Source organism: Eptesicus fuscus, chromosome 14 (assembly GCF_027574615.1).
Source record: "Eptesicus fuscus isolate TK198812 chromosome 14, DD_ASM_mEF_20220401, whole genome shotgun sequence".
NCBI lineage: Eukaryota > Metazoa > Chordata > Mammalia > Chiroptera > Vespertilionidae > Eptesicus > Eptesicus fuscus.
In genome coordinates this window covers 57,574,025-57,594,815 of record NC_072486.1, presented here as the reverse complement: position 1 = coordinate 57,594,815, position 20,791 = coordinate 57,574,025, and the positions used below count along the sequence as shown (strand labels likewise).

Below are 20,791 nucleotides of genomic sequence, written 5' to 3'. Positions count from 1 at the left end.
CATCATTGATGTTTCTCTCTCTCTCTCCCACTCCCTTCCTCTCTGAAATCAATACACATATATATTAAAAAAATAATATTGTAATAACTGTGTATGGTGCCAGGTGGGTACTGGAATATCAGGAGAAATACTTTGTAATGTATGATTATCTAATCACTATACTATACACCTGAAAATAATACAAAATAATATAGAATGTAAATTGTAATTAAGAAAAAAAAAAAAAAAGACTAGCCCTACTTAGTAAAGTATTAAACTCCCAAAACAGCTCATTACTACCCATAAAGAGTTCTGAAAGAAAAGGTATTTTATAGAGATTTTGTGAATTGTGGGTATATGTCTAAGGGGAAGATGTATATATATTTATCTATCTGTACACATGTGTATACAGATAGATATATGGGGTGTGGGAAAAGTAGTTTTGCAGTTGTATGTAAAAGAGTTTATTCTTGTATTATTTTTCCCATATACACACATACATGTATATATGAGAGAGTTGTGAGTATCATAAATGAGAAACTGAGGTTAAGAAAACTGTTAGTAGGTAAATTTTTTTTTTAAGTTTGTGCGGGGCAAGGGTTGGGCTGGTCTTGGGGAAATAAAAAAAAGTCAAGAGTTTTCTTGAGGTTTCCAGAGTTCAGGGTTAACGAAGACAGAATAAAAGGAATGATCATGGAGTAGTGAGGGGAATCCTCACACTGAATGCCATAGTATAAGTTATAACTCATGTCCAAATGAATCTGATTACTTTTCTGAAAGTCTAGATGTAACACAAAGCAGATCCAGGCCTCCAGAAGCAATCAGACACTTAACATCACTCTCTCAACCATTAGTGTTCATTCCACGAACATTTACTGAATATCTACTCTATCATTTTCTCTGGAGACAGATGCCATTATATTCTACAGCAGTATCCTAAAAATCATGCTGTTCTGCTTTGCTTTTATATTTCTTTAGTGGATCACTGAAAGTTGGCCATTTTGAACAGGTCAGTGATAGCTTTTGATTATTTAGCGCCAATAAAATATTTTTATGGGGGTAAGTTACTCTTTAGGCTTGCATTCAGACTTAAGTATTTTTCTGCCTATGCAGAAAAATGCTCTGTACTTATGTGTCTAGTGAAATTCCTAAGATTTCTGATGTTCACAATTTCTCAAATTTTCTGTTATTAAAAACACCAAACCCAGTTTTTTATTCCATTTGATCACACAGCTCACTTTTATTTCAACAGTGAACATCAGTCAGTCTTAACTTTTTCTGAAAGATAACTATCAAAGTCACAAAATCCCCCCAAAAGAAGACTAAAATTATCCATGCTCTAAAACATGATTTTAATTGACAAATTCTTCATAATCCATCTATGAGCTTCATTTTTATAAAGTATCTTTTGGGGCATTAAAACAATAATTTGCTTTATTTCTTAATTTCAGAAAAAAAATTATTTTAGGAAATGAAGTAACTTCCTCATTATTTTATACTAAACCAAATGAAAAAGATATGGGTATAGTCATGGTGAGGGACATTTTCAACTTAATAGACCAACAATGTATCTTTAAGAGTTCTTTTTCACTGTACTATTTACCCAAACCAAGAGATAGTTGTTAGTTTTGAGACTGTTTTGTGTAGATTTAACTTTCAAAATAAGCATTTATGATTTGAAATTTAACTATTTTATCTATGTATAATTAAAAAAAAAACAAAAAACAAGACTATTTTATTTTTTCTCCTCCCTACAATTTAGTCACATACTAGGCAAAAGAAAAACTTTTTGCTTCCAACTTTCAAATGATGTCTTGATTTTAAAAGAATTCGTATTAATAAGAATTAATCCTTTCAAGACCCTTATGAACTCACTTATATGTTCACCACCAGTCTACCAAGAGCCTCAGTTTAAAAATCATTTACATTTATTTAAGTGTTCATTCTTAGCTATGATTTATTACAGATGAATTTGAAAAAGATTTTTAACAAAATCAATTCTCAATCAGTGTTGAATCTTACTGTGCAGGAAGAAAAGACGGAAGGTCAGATGAATACATTTAAAAAATATATATTTCTTTATTGATTTCAGAGAGGAAGGGAGAGGGATAGAGAGATAGAAACATCAATGATGAGAGAGAATCATGGATCGGCTGCCTCCTGCATCCCCCTACTGGGGATCGAGCCCACAACCCAGGCATGTGCCCTTGACTGGAATCGAACCTGGAACCCTTCAGTCTGCACGCTGATGCTCTATCCACTGAGCCAAGCCGGCTAGGGCCAGATGAATACATTTTCAAATATAAATTAGGATCTACAATTCTTTAGTGCATTATATCCCAGAGCTTAGTACTGAACTAGAACATTTTTTGTGAAAAAAATTATATTAAAAAATTACACATATTTGTAAAACACGGAATTTTAGTCATATTGCTAGAAGTATTAAGTGATTTTTCAAAGAGCTAGAATAACTTAGAAGGTGAGGAAAGTGAATGGGGAAAAATAAAACTGGATAGAGGTGAGCACACAGAATAAGACTCAGGGTGGTCAATAATCAAAACCTGAAAGCATGTTATAAAACAAAAGCTGCATGGTTGTGCGTATTTATTTAGAGATTGTATAAGATCTTTGCTTATTTTGGTAACAGGCTTAATTCTAGTCACTTACCATTTAAAATACAGGTGAGGTCTTGGGAGTTTACACCTAGCAACATTAACTACACTAAAATTCAAGCAAGGTATGTTTATACCTATCTGGGACTAGGGAAGACTACCATTAGTCAACAGTGAATGTTAACAGTTTAGGAGTAAAAAGAAACATACTTGGTACCAAATCTTACCCTAAATGGGAGGTGAGGGGATAGGGCATATAACAGTAATCCATTATCATCTAATAAAAACATTAGTGGAACAAAATATGTAGCCCAACATTCAGCTTAAAGCCAATAAGAAACCTTCCTACTTAGTTGAAGTCATAACCCAGGACCTCCTTTACCTTTAGCTGGATACTCAATTTGTAGATGTAATAAAGAAAATAAACAGCTTCAAGGTGTCAGTCTTCCTGCAAATGTCAACATGTAAAATGAAAATGTTTAAAATCATCCCAGTAATGTTCCAGGTCACTAAGTTCTGCTCGTCGACACATGACTTCAGTATGCAAGACTGTTGACAGAGCATAAATACTAGTCCAGTCCTTGGGATAAGATCTCGCCATATTAGGTAACAGCACTAGGCTATAAAAGTTGATGGCAGTCGGATTTCTTGCATTTCTTCTTGGACATGGTGATGATATTATCTTTAAAATCCTTGTGGAGCTTTCCCTTTGTTTCATTATGCTGAAATGACTTTCTTGATTAAAAAAATTCAGCAGATATGCTATCATTTTACATGGTGTAGCATATAGAAGCTCTTCAAAGATAAATCTGAGATCACACCTTTAGTGTGGGTACAGCACGTCCTGGTGCCATTAATATAAGCTTTTTTATTAGAGATGTCACCAGGCTATGGTCATGCATTTTAGTCTTTAAACACTTTTTGGCACTGTAGAAAAATCCTGGGTAAATTTCATTCCACCCGTTTTTCTCTTTTAGTTCTGACATTGCTAATTATTTTAAGTCTACATTAAGAGTACTGCAAGGTTACATTTGCCACTCACTAAAGTCACTCCAAAATCACTGGGCCTCATTTCACACAAGGCTGTTTTGACAACTTACAGGATCTGTGATAATAGTTGCCAACAGATGGACACTTTGAAAGTCTACAATTCACTATTTGCACTGATACTTACAGTTGAAAGCCCTTGACCTGCAAGAACTATTATAATAATCCAACTGTAAGACACAACAAAGTTTAGAGAAGGGATATGTTCTGTTGGAAGTATTTTTTCTCCTTGAGTTACACATATGAAAGCAAATTCAGATGGTTAAGGCTAAAAGAACTTTACATTGTTATTGGAATGTGATTATGGGCAAGTTACAATCCTTCTGAGCCTTGTTTATTATAATTACTTGGTCTTTCAAAGGAGGATTATTGAAAATTATGTTATATACTATGCAATTTCATGATTCTAACACAAATCTTTTTTTTCTTATTAACCTTTCCTTTGGGTTCCCAAAGAGTGTGATATGACTATTCTTAGTAGTGAGAGTGAAATTTGATGAGAAAAAGCTATGAAAATATTTGTTCAGAAAAAACATGATCAGGGGTAAGGTGACACCAGTATTATAACCTTATTGCATTTAAATAGGGTCTTTATTTCTTTCAAAAATTAGAGAAAGACAGAATATAAATATAGCATTATCTTGATTATAATTTAATCAGAATACATCAGGAATAAATATATGAAAAGCCACAAAGATGGCCTGACACTTTTTCCTCTGCTACATCCACCAAGTGGAGGATTTAATTGAAAAATTACTACATATAACCCAACACACGCACTCAACCACATACTCATACAACACTAGGCTTACACTTTAACTTTGCTAAGCAAACCTTTTCTTACATAACACTAATCAAATGTCATGAAGACAGAAAGACCATTATTGTCATTTCAAAATTATTGAAATGGTTGTTTCAAACTATTTACCCACTAAGGAAAGGAAGTATCTTAAGGTCTCTTGTCTACAGCCCCTTGGCCTCCCCCCTCCCCCTGCCTCACACACCTCCTTTTTAGGAGACAGTGGGGTATAAAAGTTGCTTGATCCACAATTTAAGTACTCGGTGTGTCATCCAGGAGGCTGAAAGGCAAATATTACACCTTAATGTGTCTTACACTTCTTCACTGGCTTGCCCTCCCTTCTAGGAACCTAATAATTATAAACCAGATTTCTGTATAACTCAAGGGAGGACACTCTAAAACTCTTTGGAACAAAGTTTCATTCTCCTTAATGAATCCTGAATTCTCAAGAGTAGTTCTTTAGGAAAAGCTCCTGATTAAAGATGCTGTAGGCTAGCATGCCCAGCAATATAATTTCCTGTTGGCAGGAAATCATAGAGCAGTAAGGAGGCTTCTTGCTCTAACAGCATGGTTTCACAAACATAGTATTCTTGAACAATGACTTATACTTTGAAGCATTATCATTTTTAAATGTCATATTTGACACCTCAGCTGACATATATGAAATAAGTCCAAGGAGTTTAAATTTTTTAGTGTCAGAAAATTAAGGGTGCTTCCAAATTAGGCATATTTGCTATTAATCAAGTAAGGAGGAAAAATGTGTTCTATATCTCTTTATCTCCATCCCTATTCCACTACATCTGCAGCAGTTTTTCCTAAAGGTCACATCTAAGAATACAAAATATAAGGACCAAGAGTAGATTAGTTTAACAACTTGCAGGTATACATCTATTCACAGGGCACATTCTCTTTTGGGGAAACCTATTACAATGTTTTTATAATCAGTTATGAGAAATTTCTTAATTTCTCTCTTCTCTACTCTTCACCAATCTACTGCTTTTAATTCCAATTTGTTATATAAATGAAGCAGAATGACCTAGTCCAACTAAGAAGAGATACTTTCCCTAATGTAGATGGAAAGCTTGTTTTTTTTTCCAGTTTGTATGTGAGCCTGGCAGAAACCAGTTCATACCTGTAATATGGACTAACTACCAAACTCATATGCCATACCTACTCCCTCGGTCTCAGTCCTTCACATCAGCAGTCGCCAATCGGTGGTCCCCGGACCACCCCCGAAAGGTTGGCAACCGCTGCTTCACATCATATGTAACATGTCTGTCTACCAATCCCTCTCGCTCACTGGGCTTACCTCCACCTGTCCAATCTCATCTCTGGCTTTTCCCCAGCCTTCCCCTTCACTCTGCTTCTACACCCTCCTACTGTACTTTGAGAAAGGACTATTTATTCCATTGTGCAAAGTTTTGCTTTGCATGATCAACTTACAGGAAACCTGACCCAGGATTCCCCCAGCAATACCATACTTTCAACAATTCTTTCATATAGTATAACTTCCTACTCTTAAGAAAGGACTGGAGAGAAAGCAGGTAGAGATCATGGGGGTTCTGAAAGCTAGACTTCTTTCCAAACTCTAGCCCTAAAGTTAATATATCTGCAATCCTTTCTTTGTTCTCATTCATCATTCAGCAGAGTGGATATCTCACTAACCACAATCTCCTAATCTGACATTCTCTTAACAGGACTATACCTGCTCTTTGTCCCTATGAAAGCTAAAATCACTAAACTCTCTTCAACATATTGACATCACTGGATCTTTCTTTCCTTAGTGCAATCTTCTTGACAAGATTAGGTATTTCAAAATGGACTTCACCCTCACACAAACTCTTAATATTTGCTTTGTCCTCTCCTGATGCTTTGTGCTGAAGCAGAAGAAATATACAAAATCATACACATTTAGACTCAAATTTTTAAATTTGGTCTTTATCTTTACTCAGCAATTCTTCATTCCTTTCCAATGCCCTTCTAGGCTTATTCTCACAGATTAATTTAATCTTTTTTTAAAGGATTCCAACTTCACTCTTTTGCCCCCATTCTCACACAACATGCATTCAATAATTACTGATATGAGTCCCTTTACTATTCCTATTTTCTCTAATCTTACATTCTATTCTCTCTCCTAAATTTTCTGATTGTTCCTACAAATAATAGAGGAAGATATATCCCACCTCTCTAAAGCTAAACCCACAACTTAACCTCAACTTAATCTCAGAGGCTTACTTCCTCCAAAGTACCTATAGAAATTTGTACCTTACTGGATCAGCTAATCTCTTCAGCACTGTCCATCTCTTCCTCTCAATTGGTTCTGCCTTTAAATACTTAGGTATCTCACTTATCTTCAAGCAACACCTTCTAAGATCTACCACACATCTAATTAGCATCTTGTTCGTTTCTTCCCCTTTGTTGTCAAATGTGTTAAGTACGCAATGACTGTTGCATCTATATCCTTGACATTTCCTCATGAATCCTAAAGATCTGGTTTTTATCTGAACCTTTTTATTAAAGTTACACTTCTAAAGGTCACTGGAGACCAAACCAAACCAAACCGAAAGGTTTTTTCTTAGGTTCTTTCTGACTTCTAACTCATAATTTCTTCTCACTTTCTATTACTGTTATAGTCCAGGCCATGTTAGCCAGCAATAAACTGCTAACTGGTCTTAATTTCAAGCAAAGATATTACCAAATTAATCTTCTTAAAATGCTACAATCAAGTTACATCTTTACCAAAGAAACTACCATTCTCTACCATTGACCACAATCACATTAAGACTAAACTCTTCCTAGCATTCAAGGTTTGTGCACGCTTGCCCCACCTTTCTCTATGACCTGTATACCTCACACCGTCCATCTCCTCCTCACTGTCCTTCCCTCCCAAACCCTACAGACCATGCTAATGGCTATCTCTAATTCTTTGTTCAATCTATTCCCTTTACTGTATTTCCCCTCCTTCATCAACTAAATTTCAGCCACCCTTCAAAATAAGAACCCAGATTTACAAAGCCTGTCCTTGAACAAGCTCATAACTTCTAACTCCTACTTTTATTTTTGTATCAGCATAGTGCAGGCGTCCTCAAACTACGGCCCGCGGGCCACATGCGGCCCACCGAGGACATTTATCCGGCCCGCCGGGTGTTTTTGTCGTTTTGTTTTTTTACTTCAAAATAAGATATGTGCAGTGTGCATAGGAATTTGTTCATAGTTGTTTTTGTTTTTTTTAAACTATAGTCCGGCCCTCCAACGGTCTGAGGGACAGTGAACTGGCCCCCTGTTTAAAAAGTTTGAGGACCCCTGGCATATTGTCTGATTAGTTCACTAAACATTTTAATGTGTGATACCTGCATATATTACTGCCATATATTCAACATAAGGAGACAACACAGTAGGGACTCATTCAAATCAAAGGGCTTAGATGAGAGACACAGCACAAAGAGCAGAAGGACTAGCTTGACACCAGATAACTGACTTTGGTCATATTTTGTAGAAAAAGACATATATATCATGTTTGGGGTTATCACCTCTCTTTAAGATAATATTTTTAAAATAATGTTTTCAATTATATGGTATCTATCTCTTAGAGTCAATTAAGCAGATTTGGGGAAACTTCATAATCAAATAAACAACAACAAAAAAATCCAAACTTTACAGCTCAACATAGGAAAAAAATGTCCCCAGTTTTAATGTACACACAAATAACATGGTGGTCTTCATTTTGTAAGATTTCAATGCACCTGCAATTCTTTCCTTTCTCTTGGCTTTTTGAGGCAATGCCTCTGTGGGAGTTAAGTAGGAATAGCTCCCTATAAACCAGTGTCACAGCAGAAGAGAGCTCTGGCAGTTTGAAGGTGCTTGGAATACTGTACAAATAGGAACCATGTCAGTAAAAATGTGCTCAGACACAATGCTTTAAAGTTGTTTTCTTTAAAAGAATGCATTTATAGAGCTCTACTTAAGTTGAAGGATACCAAATAAAAAGTAAAAGACATGAGCAATACACGCACATGACTGAGAAATACTTAAATTAAAATAACAAATATATGCCTTCCCTGTTAAGATTTTTTTCACTCCTGGCAAATTATATGTTTAAAATGTTCAAGGATCAGTATTCAATACCCTCTGTTGCCACTGTCAGAGTGATAATGAATTGAGTCTGAACTGCTATGGCTGTCCTTGTGGCTAAAAATATCAAGAGCTGACCTCATAAGAATAATTTGAAATAAAACTGTTACTAGATTGTTATCCTTGACAACAGAGTCTGTACTTTACACAACCTTGTATCCCTCAAGATCTAGTTCAGGTCACTAACACAGAATAGGCACTCAAATACTTAATTAATGTGTTGTTGAAATAAGGGGAGAGTATACAAAAGCACCACCTAGAAAAATAAAATGCAACAGCAGAATGAAAAGAATTAATCAGAAAACGTTTTCTAATGGAATCGTTAAGAAAATAAAGAGGCATTTGACATGCATCATATAACTAAAATCAATCTAGATGTCTCTTTCCTACAGTGGCACTAAAAACATTTCAAGATAGAAGTTCCTGCCCTAGCTGATTTGGCTCAGTGGATAGAGCGTTGGCCTGCGAACTGAAGGGTCCTGGGTTCAATTCCAGTCAACAGCATGGACCTCGGTTGCAGGCTCCTCCCCGGCCCGGGCCTTGTGCAGGAGACAACCAATTGATGTTTCACTCACATCGATATTGATATTTCTCTCGGTCTTTCCCTCTTTCTTCCATTCTCTCTAAAAATCAGTGAAAAAATATCTTTAGGTGAGGATAAAAAAAACAAACAGATACAAGTTCCTAATTTTTTTTCTTGGAGGTGTCACCAAACCCTTTACAAACCTAGTAACTATGGGTCTTCTACCCAGAAAAAAATGGACAGATGTACATACAAACTCATAACTTTGTAAGTATGACTAAAGAGTTCTGGACTCCAGGTATTAATTCCCAATCTAAGGAATTGACTAGTCACCTTTTAAAGGTTAAGTAGGTAAGAGCATACAAAATGTCCCCTATGCATGATAAATTAATGATGCAGGAATTTATCAAAAATAATCTGAAGATTTTTAGAATTTCTCATTCTTTACCATCATTTAGTTTCATCAATTTACTTGCTATGTGAAGTGATGCTTTCTTCTATGTGTTGTATACTTTCTTCTGTGCTTTAGTATACTTAATCATGACTGTGATTATAAGACTTCACTTATTTAAAAATCATACTATATGAAATATTAAGTAAGCAAAACAGTGAGGCTTGTTATTCTTCGGCTTCCAAGATCTCGGAATTACAAAGATAGTTAAAGGAAACATTGTCCTGACATATGATGTCTGCAGAAGTGTGTGTGTGTGTGTGTGTGTGGGGGGGGGGGGGGGGGGGGGAGTGGCGGCGGAGGAGGAGGCAGGGAAACAGTTCTGGGTTCTAGCGAGTCTGGGCAAATTACCTGACAGCTCTTTGGCACTGGCTAGGAATGAGAAAGGAGAGACAAAGTTATCACAGGAAAGAAGCCTTGTTTAACAGGTCTACCTCTCAACACAGAGAAGTAAAGAGGAGCTGATCTAGGAGATGAAAGGCTTGCCTTGAAGGCTGGAGAAAGCTATGCTCTACTAAGCCTCATTTCAGGGAGCTCAAGTCTGTTAACAAAGCCCAGAGCCTTAGCACCACAAGAGACATTAAGTAGATGTCTTTGCCTCTTATAGCAAAAATGAAGCCATAATTAACCCATGATGAAAGGCTTCTAATAAGTCTACAATATTTCATTTGTATTTTCTAAATTTCTTCTAATGCTATCCTAAAATCACTTTTAAAAAAATTAGAGGTTGTCATTTATGAAGAATTTCACAAAAATAAAACGGCTAAGTAGCTGCTTTACAACCTCAGTTAACCCAATCAAAGGATACCTAAGAATAGATTTTAGTTTACCCCACTATATCTCAGTACAAAGCCATTTAACTTATATAAAACTATTGAAAAGTAACCAGACTTTATATAGAGAGGTAACCTTCAAAATTCCATCTTCAACATATTAAGTGTCTCCTCATAAGGTATTTTATTATTATTTTAAATCTCTATGCTTCCTTTTTTGGCATTCACATTACCCTTTTAATATTTTTAACAAATGAAGGCAAATCTTTTAAGTCACAATTGTTTTTCTGAAAACTTCAAGAGGTGCTCTGACTTGCCCCTTCTTGCCAGCTGCTTAATTTAGAACATGATTTCTGAATCAGCTTTTGTCCATTGCTTACAACTGAATTCAACTTATTTTCTTTCACTATCAATTTTAAAACTACTTCAAGAAATTGTGTATTATCCAAAAATATCACTTCACATTATGTCCTAATAAAGTATTCCACTACTCTGTGATTAACTAAAATGATCTATGACAACTTACTTGTCCTAATTTTTGAGGATCCCCAATCTCTTCTCTTCCACCTTAGTCCCATCCTGGTCAAGTACTTGTAATATAGTTTTATTATCACATTTCAATTATTTTAAACAATTAAATTCCCAAACAGATATCCCACAGAAATACCGTTTGTTCAAAGAAAAAAGTTACACTGCTATGGTTGCTTCTCACATACAATGTCTACCCATATTCAAGTTTCTGATAAAAATCAACTGTAAGTTGCAATTCTGTTTCTGAGGCACTTCCTGGTATACTAGGCAGTGCATTAGAAAAGAGATTATATTGCATTTAGTCTATATTGATTATTTTTAACCATCTATAAATAATTAACAACCATTCAAAAAGAAAGTGCAAATGTGCAAATGAGAGAGAACAAAAACAGTTTCTAAACATGTAATAAATAATATAGGACATAAATCCGTACAACTAAAAACAATTGCTGACAACATCCTTCTGAGCATTAAAAGACACCACCAATTTTGTTTTATATGTATTCTTAAGTATTCAAAGAATGCAAGACATTATCTTCTTAATTTTTAAATTTTTCATGAGTATATTAGGATATTACCATTTTTTCACAAATCAAAAAACAAGGAACTACCATTATCTTTGCATATTTTCAATAATAGAGCCAAAATAAGAACAATTCTAGCTAATCTCATTTGGGATCTTAATTAGTACTACAAGTTTATTTTTGAGTTAAAAATCGTATCACTCATGAGAAATAATGCCAAAATTATTATACTAATAAATTGTGTTAAAGGCCTAATGAAGACATACTTCAGCAACTATGAGGTAACACACTAGTTGTAGGCATGAGGAACGTTTATATTGGCTCTTTTGGGTATATACATTAAATGCAAAATCAGAAAGAAATCATGCAAAAATCCGGTTGCCCATGCAAGCACCCCAGAGTCTAATCCTCTCCTCTCAGTTCTGTTGTCAGGCCACAGTAGTGTGGAGACTTGTAGGCTGCTGTCCTTGTTGTAATGAATGGGAAGAGGCTGACAGTGGCATGGTCGAAACCTTCACCTCTTCTTCCCCTGTGGAAAAGTCAGTCATGGTCTAGTTACGGGTGACTAGATTTGTTAACAGTCCCTTTAAAAATGATTTCAATATTTGGAATACTGATACATATATAAAATACATGCTTACTGATTGGAATCCGGGTGTGAAACAAGACATGAATTTTAAAATATAAATGTATCAAGTACCTAGAAAGTAGTTACACTCTAAACACACCCTTAAATTTAATACTATGTCAGATATGACAACAAATATAATAGATTTAGGATTATAAATATACAAAAAGGAAAAAAAAAAGAGACCAGGAAAGCCATTCTTTGCCAAGCCAACTGGACCCCTTATAAATTTAGAAACTGCTAATAGTAAGTAATATTTTATGAAGAAGTTAAAACCAAATTCACAGAAGTGAAAATTGTGATTTTTAAAGGGAAAAATGATAAATTAATCTTTAAAAGCAGAAATTATGCTTAGAAAAGAGAAATAAAAAGATATATTAATTCAGCAAATTACCATTTAGCACCTGAAAATTTAATGTGTACTTTTGAAGTAATTAGAAAATAGTAAAATGCCAACAACAATACAATGATCCAATTGACTGAAAGCGAGATGACTACTTCTAGGTCCAAGAACTATACATGAAATGAGATCAGTTCTCCTAATTAAAATTGATAATTATTTGGCTACAAGTGACTTGTTTCACACATGACTCAAAATTCAATCAAGTCACTGTTAACAAAGAAAATTTAAAGAAAAATGCCCTCTCATAAGTAAAATTTAATGAATAAAAACATGAAAAAAAATCCATCTCTAAGTATATCTTGACACAATGCTAACAGACTTAGACTTACTATTATTTGTTTTTCCAAACAATTTTTAGCATTATGGAATAAAAACATCTTGGCAGAGTTCCTTGAAAAACATACCTGCAAAATTACATTTGGAAAGATAGCTTCACTGACAATGAGAAAAAAAGGACTTTCAGGTCTCTAGAATAGGTTATTTCATAGTTTTTTTTCAGTAAGTTGAAAGGACTCTATAAACCCTAAGTACATAGCATGGAGGATGTGCAAGGGAAATTTTATACTAGAGTTCTTTGTGAGAATATGGTGCTAATGAGCAATAAACAAAAGATTAATTTTCATCAGGTCAATAAACTTCACTCTGTTTTGCAACAATAGGTCACATTTCTGAGGTGGGCCAATTGTCTCATGAATAGATACTGTTGATAAAAAGGGACCTGCAAGCGTGTGAGAGCAAAAATCAATTATTACAGGAAGAAAGCCAAGTTAAAGTACATGCCAGTGATCTTCATTTATGAAGGAAAGCATCAGTGTTGGAGTGGAAAACATTTCAGTTATTGAATTTGGGATTTGGGTTCTTATCCTAATTCTCTTACTAATTGAATGTGTGACTTTTAACAAATTATTTAACCTTTCTGGAACACAGTTTTGCCATTCCTAAAATGAGGCATTGGATAAGATAAGTCACTTTTTAGGACCAGAAAAGTCATTTTTTTAAAACAAAAGCATATGGTTCCAATAATAGAAAATATCTGAATGGACTTACTATAACTCCCACTAATAAAAGTTTCCCCCAAGAATATTTATTTCAAAATTCCTTCTAAACTTAAGCAAATGTGCTGCCAAGATATGCTAACATCTTTTCTTCTAATTAAGGAAATAACTAATTTTAAACACAAAAATGTTTTCAATTAGGCAAAGGAAAGGAAAGCCACATTTCTGTCAAACCTCTGGCAACTGTCCTTCCAATGATAGATTTCAGATATATCAATTTTTAATAATTAATTGAAACAAAACAAAAAAATTAAATACAAATATGTAATAAATATAGATACGGTATCTATATGATATGTAGGTGACTGACACCTCTGAGTATTCATTTGTTCCTGAAGGTCAGAGACCCTATTTTGCTCCACATATCTAAAGAATAAATATGCAGGCCCTTTTCAGCATAGAATATTTTCTAAGTATATCTTAAAGTGGCTAGTCTCACTGAAACCGTTTGTACCCTCCATTATCAAGCACTAAGGAAAGCTACCCTATGTAAAATACCATGATATTTATTCATCACAGGATACAAAGTTGAACCTATTTCAATAGTTCAACTCAAGTACAACTGAGTTACAACTAAGAATGTGAGAGGCAGATATTGCCTAGGTATTAAATTGCTTCGAATTAGACACAGTTAAGATGTACATAGTTTTCTAGACTTACTTTCTGTCATTTCTAATTATTACTAAAACTAAATCATCCGACTACAATTATACAACTATTCTGTTTTGTGGCTTAGCACATTCAGCTCTCTGAGGTATCTGCCAAATATTTGTAGGTCGTAAGAGGATTCTGTATAACTCTTGGTAACAATTTAAAGTATTTTGGTACATTAAACTAAAATTTCTCTAGTCATCAAAGCCTTAAAAATAATCTAATAATAATCTTAATAATAAGACACCATTTAAATACCAAACAAGTATGCATAGTCAAAATCTGAAATAACAAATTCTCTCCACCTCCCACAAGATTTTTTTTTCATTTGACTAACATGAGGATAACTATACTCACAAGTTAGTGATTACTCATTACCACTGTGGCATTTCCAGAACACCTACTGGCTTAAAATATTTGGATTAAAACTGCTCTTTTTATGCTAATGGACAATATGATAATAATAAAATTGGAAGAACAGATAATGGTCATGTAATAAGTCAAATAAAAGTACACAATTAAAATAGCTAAGAACTAAAGTTCCACAAAGGCATCCATCCTCCTTCCTGTCAGATCAAGTCATGCTGTTTGCCTTGCTGACCAAGCTCCCATCTTCTTATCTGTTGCCTCTACAATACATGAATCACCTCCTGTTATAGAAGGCAGTTCGACTGCTTCTTCACATCATGACACAGTAATAAATTCCTGCCTCTAGACCTTTATTCAGACATTCCCATTAACATAAAAGGTCTTTCTCTTTCCCTCCTGCTAACCCAAATCCAAGATTCCATAGCATAGATCAATTTCTACTTCTTCAATGAAGCCTCCCTAACAATATAAGCTCCATTTGTGTCTCTGGGATTCCAGTATCATATAGTTACCACTTTTATACATAATCACCTTATCTCTTCAACTACACTGTAAAGTACCTGGAAACAGTATCCATATTTTATATTTATTTTGTATTACCCACATGGCCTCCTTCATTGTTGGGCAAATAGGAGCCCAACTATTCCCTGTAATTGGTTTAATATTTTATTTTTAAATGTTTAGACTACTTAGGGGAACGTAACTTTAATTTTAATGTAATAATCAGCTATAAGATATACTAGTAGTAATTGAAATCCCACATTTCTAAATGATTAAAACAAAGCAAAACAAAATTACACCCTAATATGCTGTCTTGAAAGGAACATAAAATGAGTACCAAAAACTGAACACTTAGTGTTTCTGTGAATATCATATAGAAGAGGATTTAAAAAGTCACTCTGAGTCACCTACTATCATATCAGATTAACAAATATCATGAGTCCCACTGATATGCAAATTACTATAGTAAGTGCTATAAAGATTATGCAAAATAACTTTACTGTATCAACTGTTATATTCACAATATCAACAACTACAAACAATACTCTCAATCCCCCTATTTGTCTTAAAAATGAAATATTGTTGGTCATAAAGAGATTAGAGCTAAAGAATTTTGATGGATCTCTGTAAATTCATCTATCAATCTTGCTAAAACCAAGACAATGAACACCTTGCTAGTAACAGCACATTATGACAATAACACTGTGCCATGCCGTATCTTAAAGGCTATGACAAATTATAAAATTAATTTCATGAATTACATTTGAGTGAGGGACTATTCTATTCTACTTGAGAGAATCAGAAGAAGAACACTCTTTTTACTAGTCACTTCTAAAGCCCAAATTAAACTTTAAAAAACTATTAATAAGAATGATTCCTTTAAATATGGAAGTCACTTGATCTAATTTTGGACTTTAAAACCCAAAAATTCTGAAACCTTCAAGGTAACAGTACATACCAGAATTATTCTGGCATCACTTATAGAAACTTAATACCACCCCCCCCCCCAACAAATAAAAATGACATACCAAAAGGGAAAATAATCTCTCCTTGAACAATTCCTTTTTTACAGAAAATATACTTATGCATGTAGATGTCTGTGAAATATTAATAATCAAGAGTTCTCAAATATTAAATACTTTATTAACATTAAGCACAGTTTTGATGTGTATGTGTATATCAGTCAAAATAGGTAACTACCAAAAGTAATTAGAGAGTGGCTTTATCCTTCATGCTCTCACTTATTACCATCTTTAAAAAAATTTTTGAACCAGTTTACTTTTAGAATGTATAATCAGAATTTTGACCACGGTGTTGGCACCATAATTTCAGAGGCCATTTTTTTCTTTTTCTTTTTGTATTTTTATGGTATATGAAAAATTGGTAACTACCCTATTAAGTGAAATTATTCCAAGCAGTAACTAGGTATAATACTCCACCATCCTTATAAAGCTCAATATTACAAGGCATCCACCCAATTAAAAAAATTTTAGATTACAAGGACTTTAATTTTTTTCCAAAGAAATTTCCAAGACTAAATAAGTACTCTATTATTCAAAAGTTCCCTCCTTACCCACCCAATAACCCGAAGGCATGAGTTATTCACAAATTCTCAAGGACTATAAATGAACCTACCTGCTATAGGGATCCCTCCCAGACCTGTGTTGTGCTGTGGCGGGAGATTCAAGTCCAAGAAATTACTATTTGAGGTGGGGTTTGCTGTGTGGTTCAAGTGCATGATGCTATTGCGTGGAAAGGCCATCCAAGGATAGCGGGCAGCCTGGCCTGGAAAATTGAATGAATTATAAACTGCTCGATGCTGCTGAAATTGAGGGAACCTCTGTGGCAAGACTGAAAAGGTACTATTGAGAGAGTTGGCATTTGTAGGTGCAGCAGGATGCAGGAATCCAGAGCCTGGACCTTTGGCGGTTGTAGTGTGTGATGAGTTCTGAAGAGATGTGGGTGAAAGGGAAGGCTGGTCTTGGACTGATAGTTCCTTTTCAATCAGGTCTGCTAAGGCTTTTCGAGTGACATCAAAGGGATCAAAACCCAAGTCATCCTCTGGTTGTTTAGAAGAACCAAAGCCAAATGCTGCTTGCCAGTCTGTAGAGGACGATACTGGAATTGTTTCTGTTGGAGACAAAATGAGTGATGAATTTAAAATACATAGCCCACTTTCACACTTAATAAGTATCCATACTAGTCAAAGTTAAACATCATATTACAAGGTAAAGGCAAATATACACAAAGTATGATTTCTTAGCACATTAAGATTTTGTAGCCGAAACTGGTTTGGCTCGGTGGATAGAGCGTCGGCCTGCGGACTGAAGGGTCCCAGGTTCGATTCCGGTCAAGGGCATGTACCTTGGTTGCAGGCACATCCCCAGTGGGGAGTGTGTAGGAGGCAGCTGATCGATGTTTCTAACTCTCTATCCCTCTCCCTTCCTCTCTGTAAAAAATCAATAAAATATATTTTAAAAAAAAAAAGATTTTGTAAAATTACAAAAGTTCTTATACTTCTAATTTCATTATATATATATACATACATATATATACATGTATATACATATATATTATATATATATAAACAATATGTATGTTATTGGTTTCAGAGAGGAAGGGAGAGAGAGAGATAGAAACATCAACAATGAGAAAGAATCACTGATCAGCTGCCTCCTGCATACCCATACTGAAGATTGAGCGTGCAACCCGGGCATGTGTCCTGACCGGGAATAAAACTGTAACCTCTTGATTCATAGCTCAATGCTCAACCACTGACCCACATTGACTGGACAGTAATTTCATTCTTAAGTTACTAATATAAAAAATGCAGAATTGCCCTAGCCGGTTTTGCTCAGTGGTTAGTGTTGGCCTGCAGATTGAGGGGTTGCAGGTTCGATTCTGGTCAAGGGTACCTGGGTTGCAGGCTCGATCTCTGGCTCTGATAGTGGTACGTGCAGGAGGCAACCAATCAATGTGTCTCTCACACTGTTGTTTCTCTGTGTCTCTCCTGCTCCTTTCCACTCTCTCGTTAAAAAAAAAAAAAAAAATCAATTGGAAAAAAAAACAAAAAAACTCAAAACAACAACAAAAACCTCTGAATGATATAGACTGATTGTGCTAATGAAAGCAAAAGTACTTGAAACCCAAATTATATTCTTAGACATTCATAATCAAAACCCAGCTTCGCTGGTGTTGCTCAGTGGTTGAGCATCGACCCATGAACCAAAAGGTCACAGTTGATTCCTGGTCAGGGCACATTCCTGGTTTGCAGTTGGGCTCAGTCCCCAGTAGGGGGGAATGCAGGAAATGGCCAATCGAAGATTCTTTCTCATCATTGATGTTTCTATCACTCTCTCCCTCTCCCTTCCTCTCTCTGAAATCAATAAATATTTTAAAAAACACACACACAACAAAAAACAAGTCATTTAAATGAAATCCTACCTAATAAAATAGTAATATGCAAATTGACCGCACCTTCGCTACGCCCAAGCCACGCCCACCAGCCAAAGCCACACCCACCGGCCAATCAGGGTGAGTATGCAAATTACCCAACAAAGATGGTGGTTAATTTGCATACGCTGAGAGAGAGAGGAGTGAAGACTGAAGACAACCTAGAAGGAAGAGGGAGGAAAAGCGGAAAGCAAGGTGGCTGCCAGAGGGAAAGCCCGGGCGGGGTGGGGCGGAGCGGGGTGGAATGGGGCGGAGCGGGGCGGGTGGCAGTGGCGAGCAGGTGCAGGCGCGGTGGCCGCAAAGGCGGCAGCAGCGGCAGCGCACGCAGCCGCAACAGCCACTTGCAGGATTTTCCTGCAAATGGGCTACTAGTAAAGTAATAACAAATATAACAGAATTTATTAGTAAAGTTTACATTTTAAAATTTTTATTAAAGTCAAAGTATAATTTGTTCCATTGAGAATAGATGCTATTCACATTAACAAGAGAACGTATAATAAATAAAAATGAAAATGACTCAAAATGGCAAAATATAAATTTTAATTTTTCAAAAAAATATAAATTTTAATATAAATCAACATATGACTTTTGTCAGCTGGGGGGAAATCTTAAATTTAACTATACAAACACAAATATGGTTTAAAATTTAAGCCCTGCCCTAGCCAATCTGGTTCAGTGGACAGAGCGTCAGCCGGTGGACTTAAGGGTCTGGGGATCAATTCCAGTCAAGGGCGCATACCTCAGTTGCAGGTTTGATACCCGCCCTGGCCGGGGTGCATGTAGAAGGCAACCAATCAACGTGTCTCTCTCACATTGATGTTTCTCTCTCTCAATGGAAAAATATTCTCGGGTGAGGATTAACAAAAAATAAAAGAAAATAATTAAAATAAAATGTAAGCCCTTAATACTTTCTAGAGGAATACATGTTTTACAATTGGAAAAAAATTATCTAACCTTTGATTTCTGGAGAAATCTGCCTGTTAACATAGAACTAAGTTCCAGGTCATAAAACAACTTACCTAACCATCCAATTCCATGCAGTTTATATTTTTAAATGTTTACATTTTTATGAAAAAGGAAATGGAGAGAAAAAGGATAAAAACCCATCAAACCAGGGTCTCATTGTAGTCTGAGTGTAATTATGAACATGCAGCGGTGCTGTTATATACCTGATGTGAAGAGGCTCTGTGGCTCTGGTGCTGTAGGCCAGTCACTAGATGTCTGTGGGGAGCTGGGGAAAGGAGGAAGCCCACTTGGAATAGGGTTGGGATGGCGAAAGTTATCTGAGAATAACGACTGTGACTCAGTTACTGCCCCTTCAAAAGGAGAGCGTGCACTGTGATTGGATGAACTGATGGGGATGACGGGGTTAGATTTTGATAAACCAGGTGGCGGTGATGGTGTATCACTGTTAGATATCTAAATGAAATAGGAAAAGAAAAGAATAATCAATATAAGTTTATACATTTTAATAAGCCACAATTAAAATGACTTGCAACAAAAGGTATTAGAATAGTCATCTTCAAATTGGGGTACTTAACTTCTTTTATGGGAGCACAAATTTAAAAAAAAATCCATCAACTTATATAAATAGTCTTCTCTAAAACTGACCCTCCTGGAAAGACTAAACCAGTCTCCTCTTGTTTTACAACCTAACTTCTCTCACTTTACACAGAAAAGAATATTTCTCACTCTCTGGGACCTAACTACAATATTTTGCTCAACAGTAAAATCTTTCTGGGAATCAAACCAAAATTTATTAGAAATATTCAGGTTGGTGATGAGCAAGTGACTGACTCTAAATGACTGGATTCTTTTGCAGACTAGGTGATTCCCAATGCACTAGTTTTGAACAAATATGGAAAGAAGATCTAATCAAGTTATTTCCAAATACATCATTAAAAATAATTTTTATGATAAATCTTTATATGATTTTTAGGTATTCAACTCAGAATGAGTTAAAAAAATTGAGTGATACTGATATAATACTGTCTGTTCCATCTCTCATTTATACGAACAAGATATCTTAACACTTACATTTAGAAAAATGAAAACATGACTGGATTGCTGCTGAAACTTAAACCGAAAGGTAATATGCATGACAGGTACATGAAACTAATTTTAAAATGTCCTTATCTATCTCAATAAGAGATGAATTTCCAATATAATTTTATTGTTTTACAATTATTTTTTATCAAAATCTATACTTATATAAGTTGCTTTGATCAAATCAAAATATCAATTATTTCCTTTGTAATTTTTAAAACTTATTATTAAACAAATCTTAAATTTTAACCTAAAATACACAAGGGGACATACAGATTTTCAAATTCTTTTATGGAATTTGTAGGCAAAAATTTT

General features: G+C 35.0%; 1 protein-coding gene across 1 annotated transcript in view; it reads right to left on the bottom strand.

Annotated features, from left to right (window-relative positions):
* CNOT4 (CCR4-NOT transcription complex subunit 4) overlaps positions 1–20,791 on the bottom strand; it is a 157,201-nt gene that overhangs the window by 13,858 nt on the left and 122,552 nt on the right. The window contains exons 9-10 of the mRNA XM_008150503.3: positions 19,600–19,849; positions 16,613–17,107 (exon numbers count right to left, since the gene is read on the bottom strand). Coding sequence (XP_008148725.1) covers positions 16,613–17,107; positions 19,600–19,849 — 745 coding nt within the window. The remainder of the gene's footprint in view (positions 1–16,612; positions 17,108–19,599; positions 19,850–20,791) is intronic.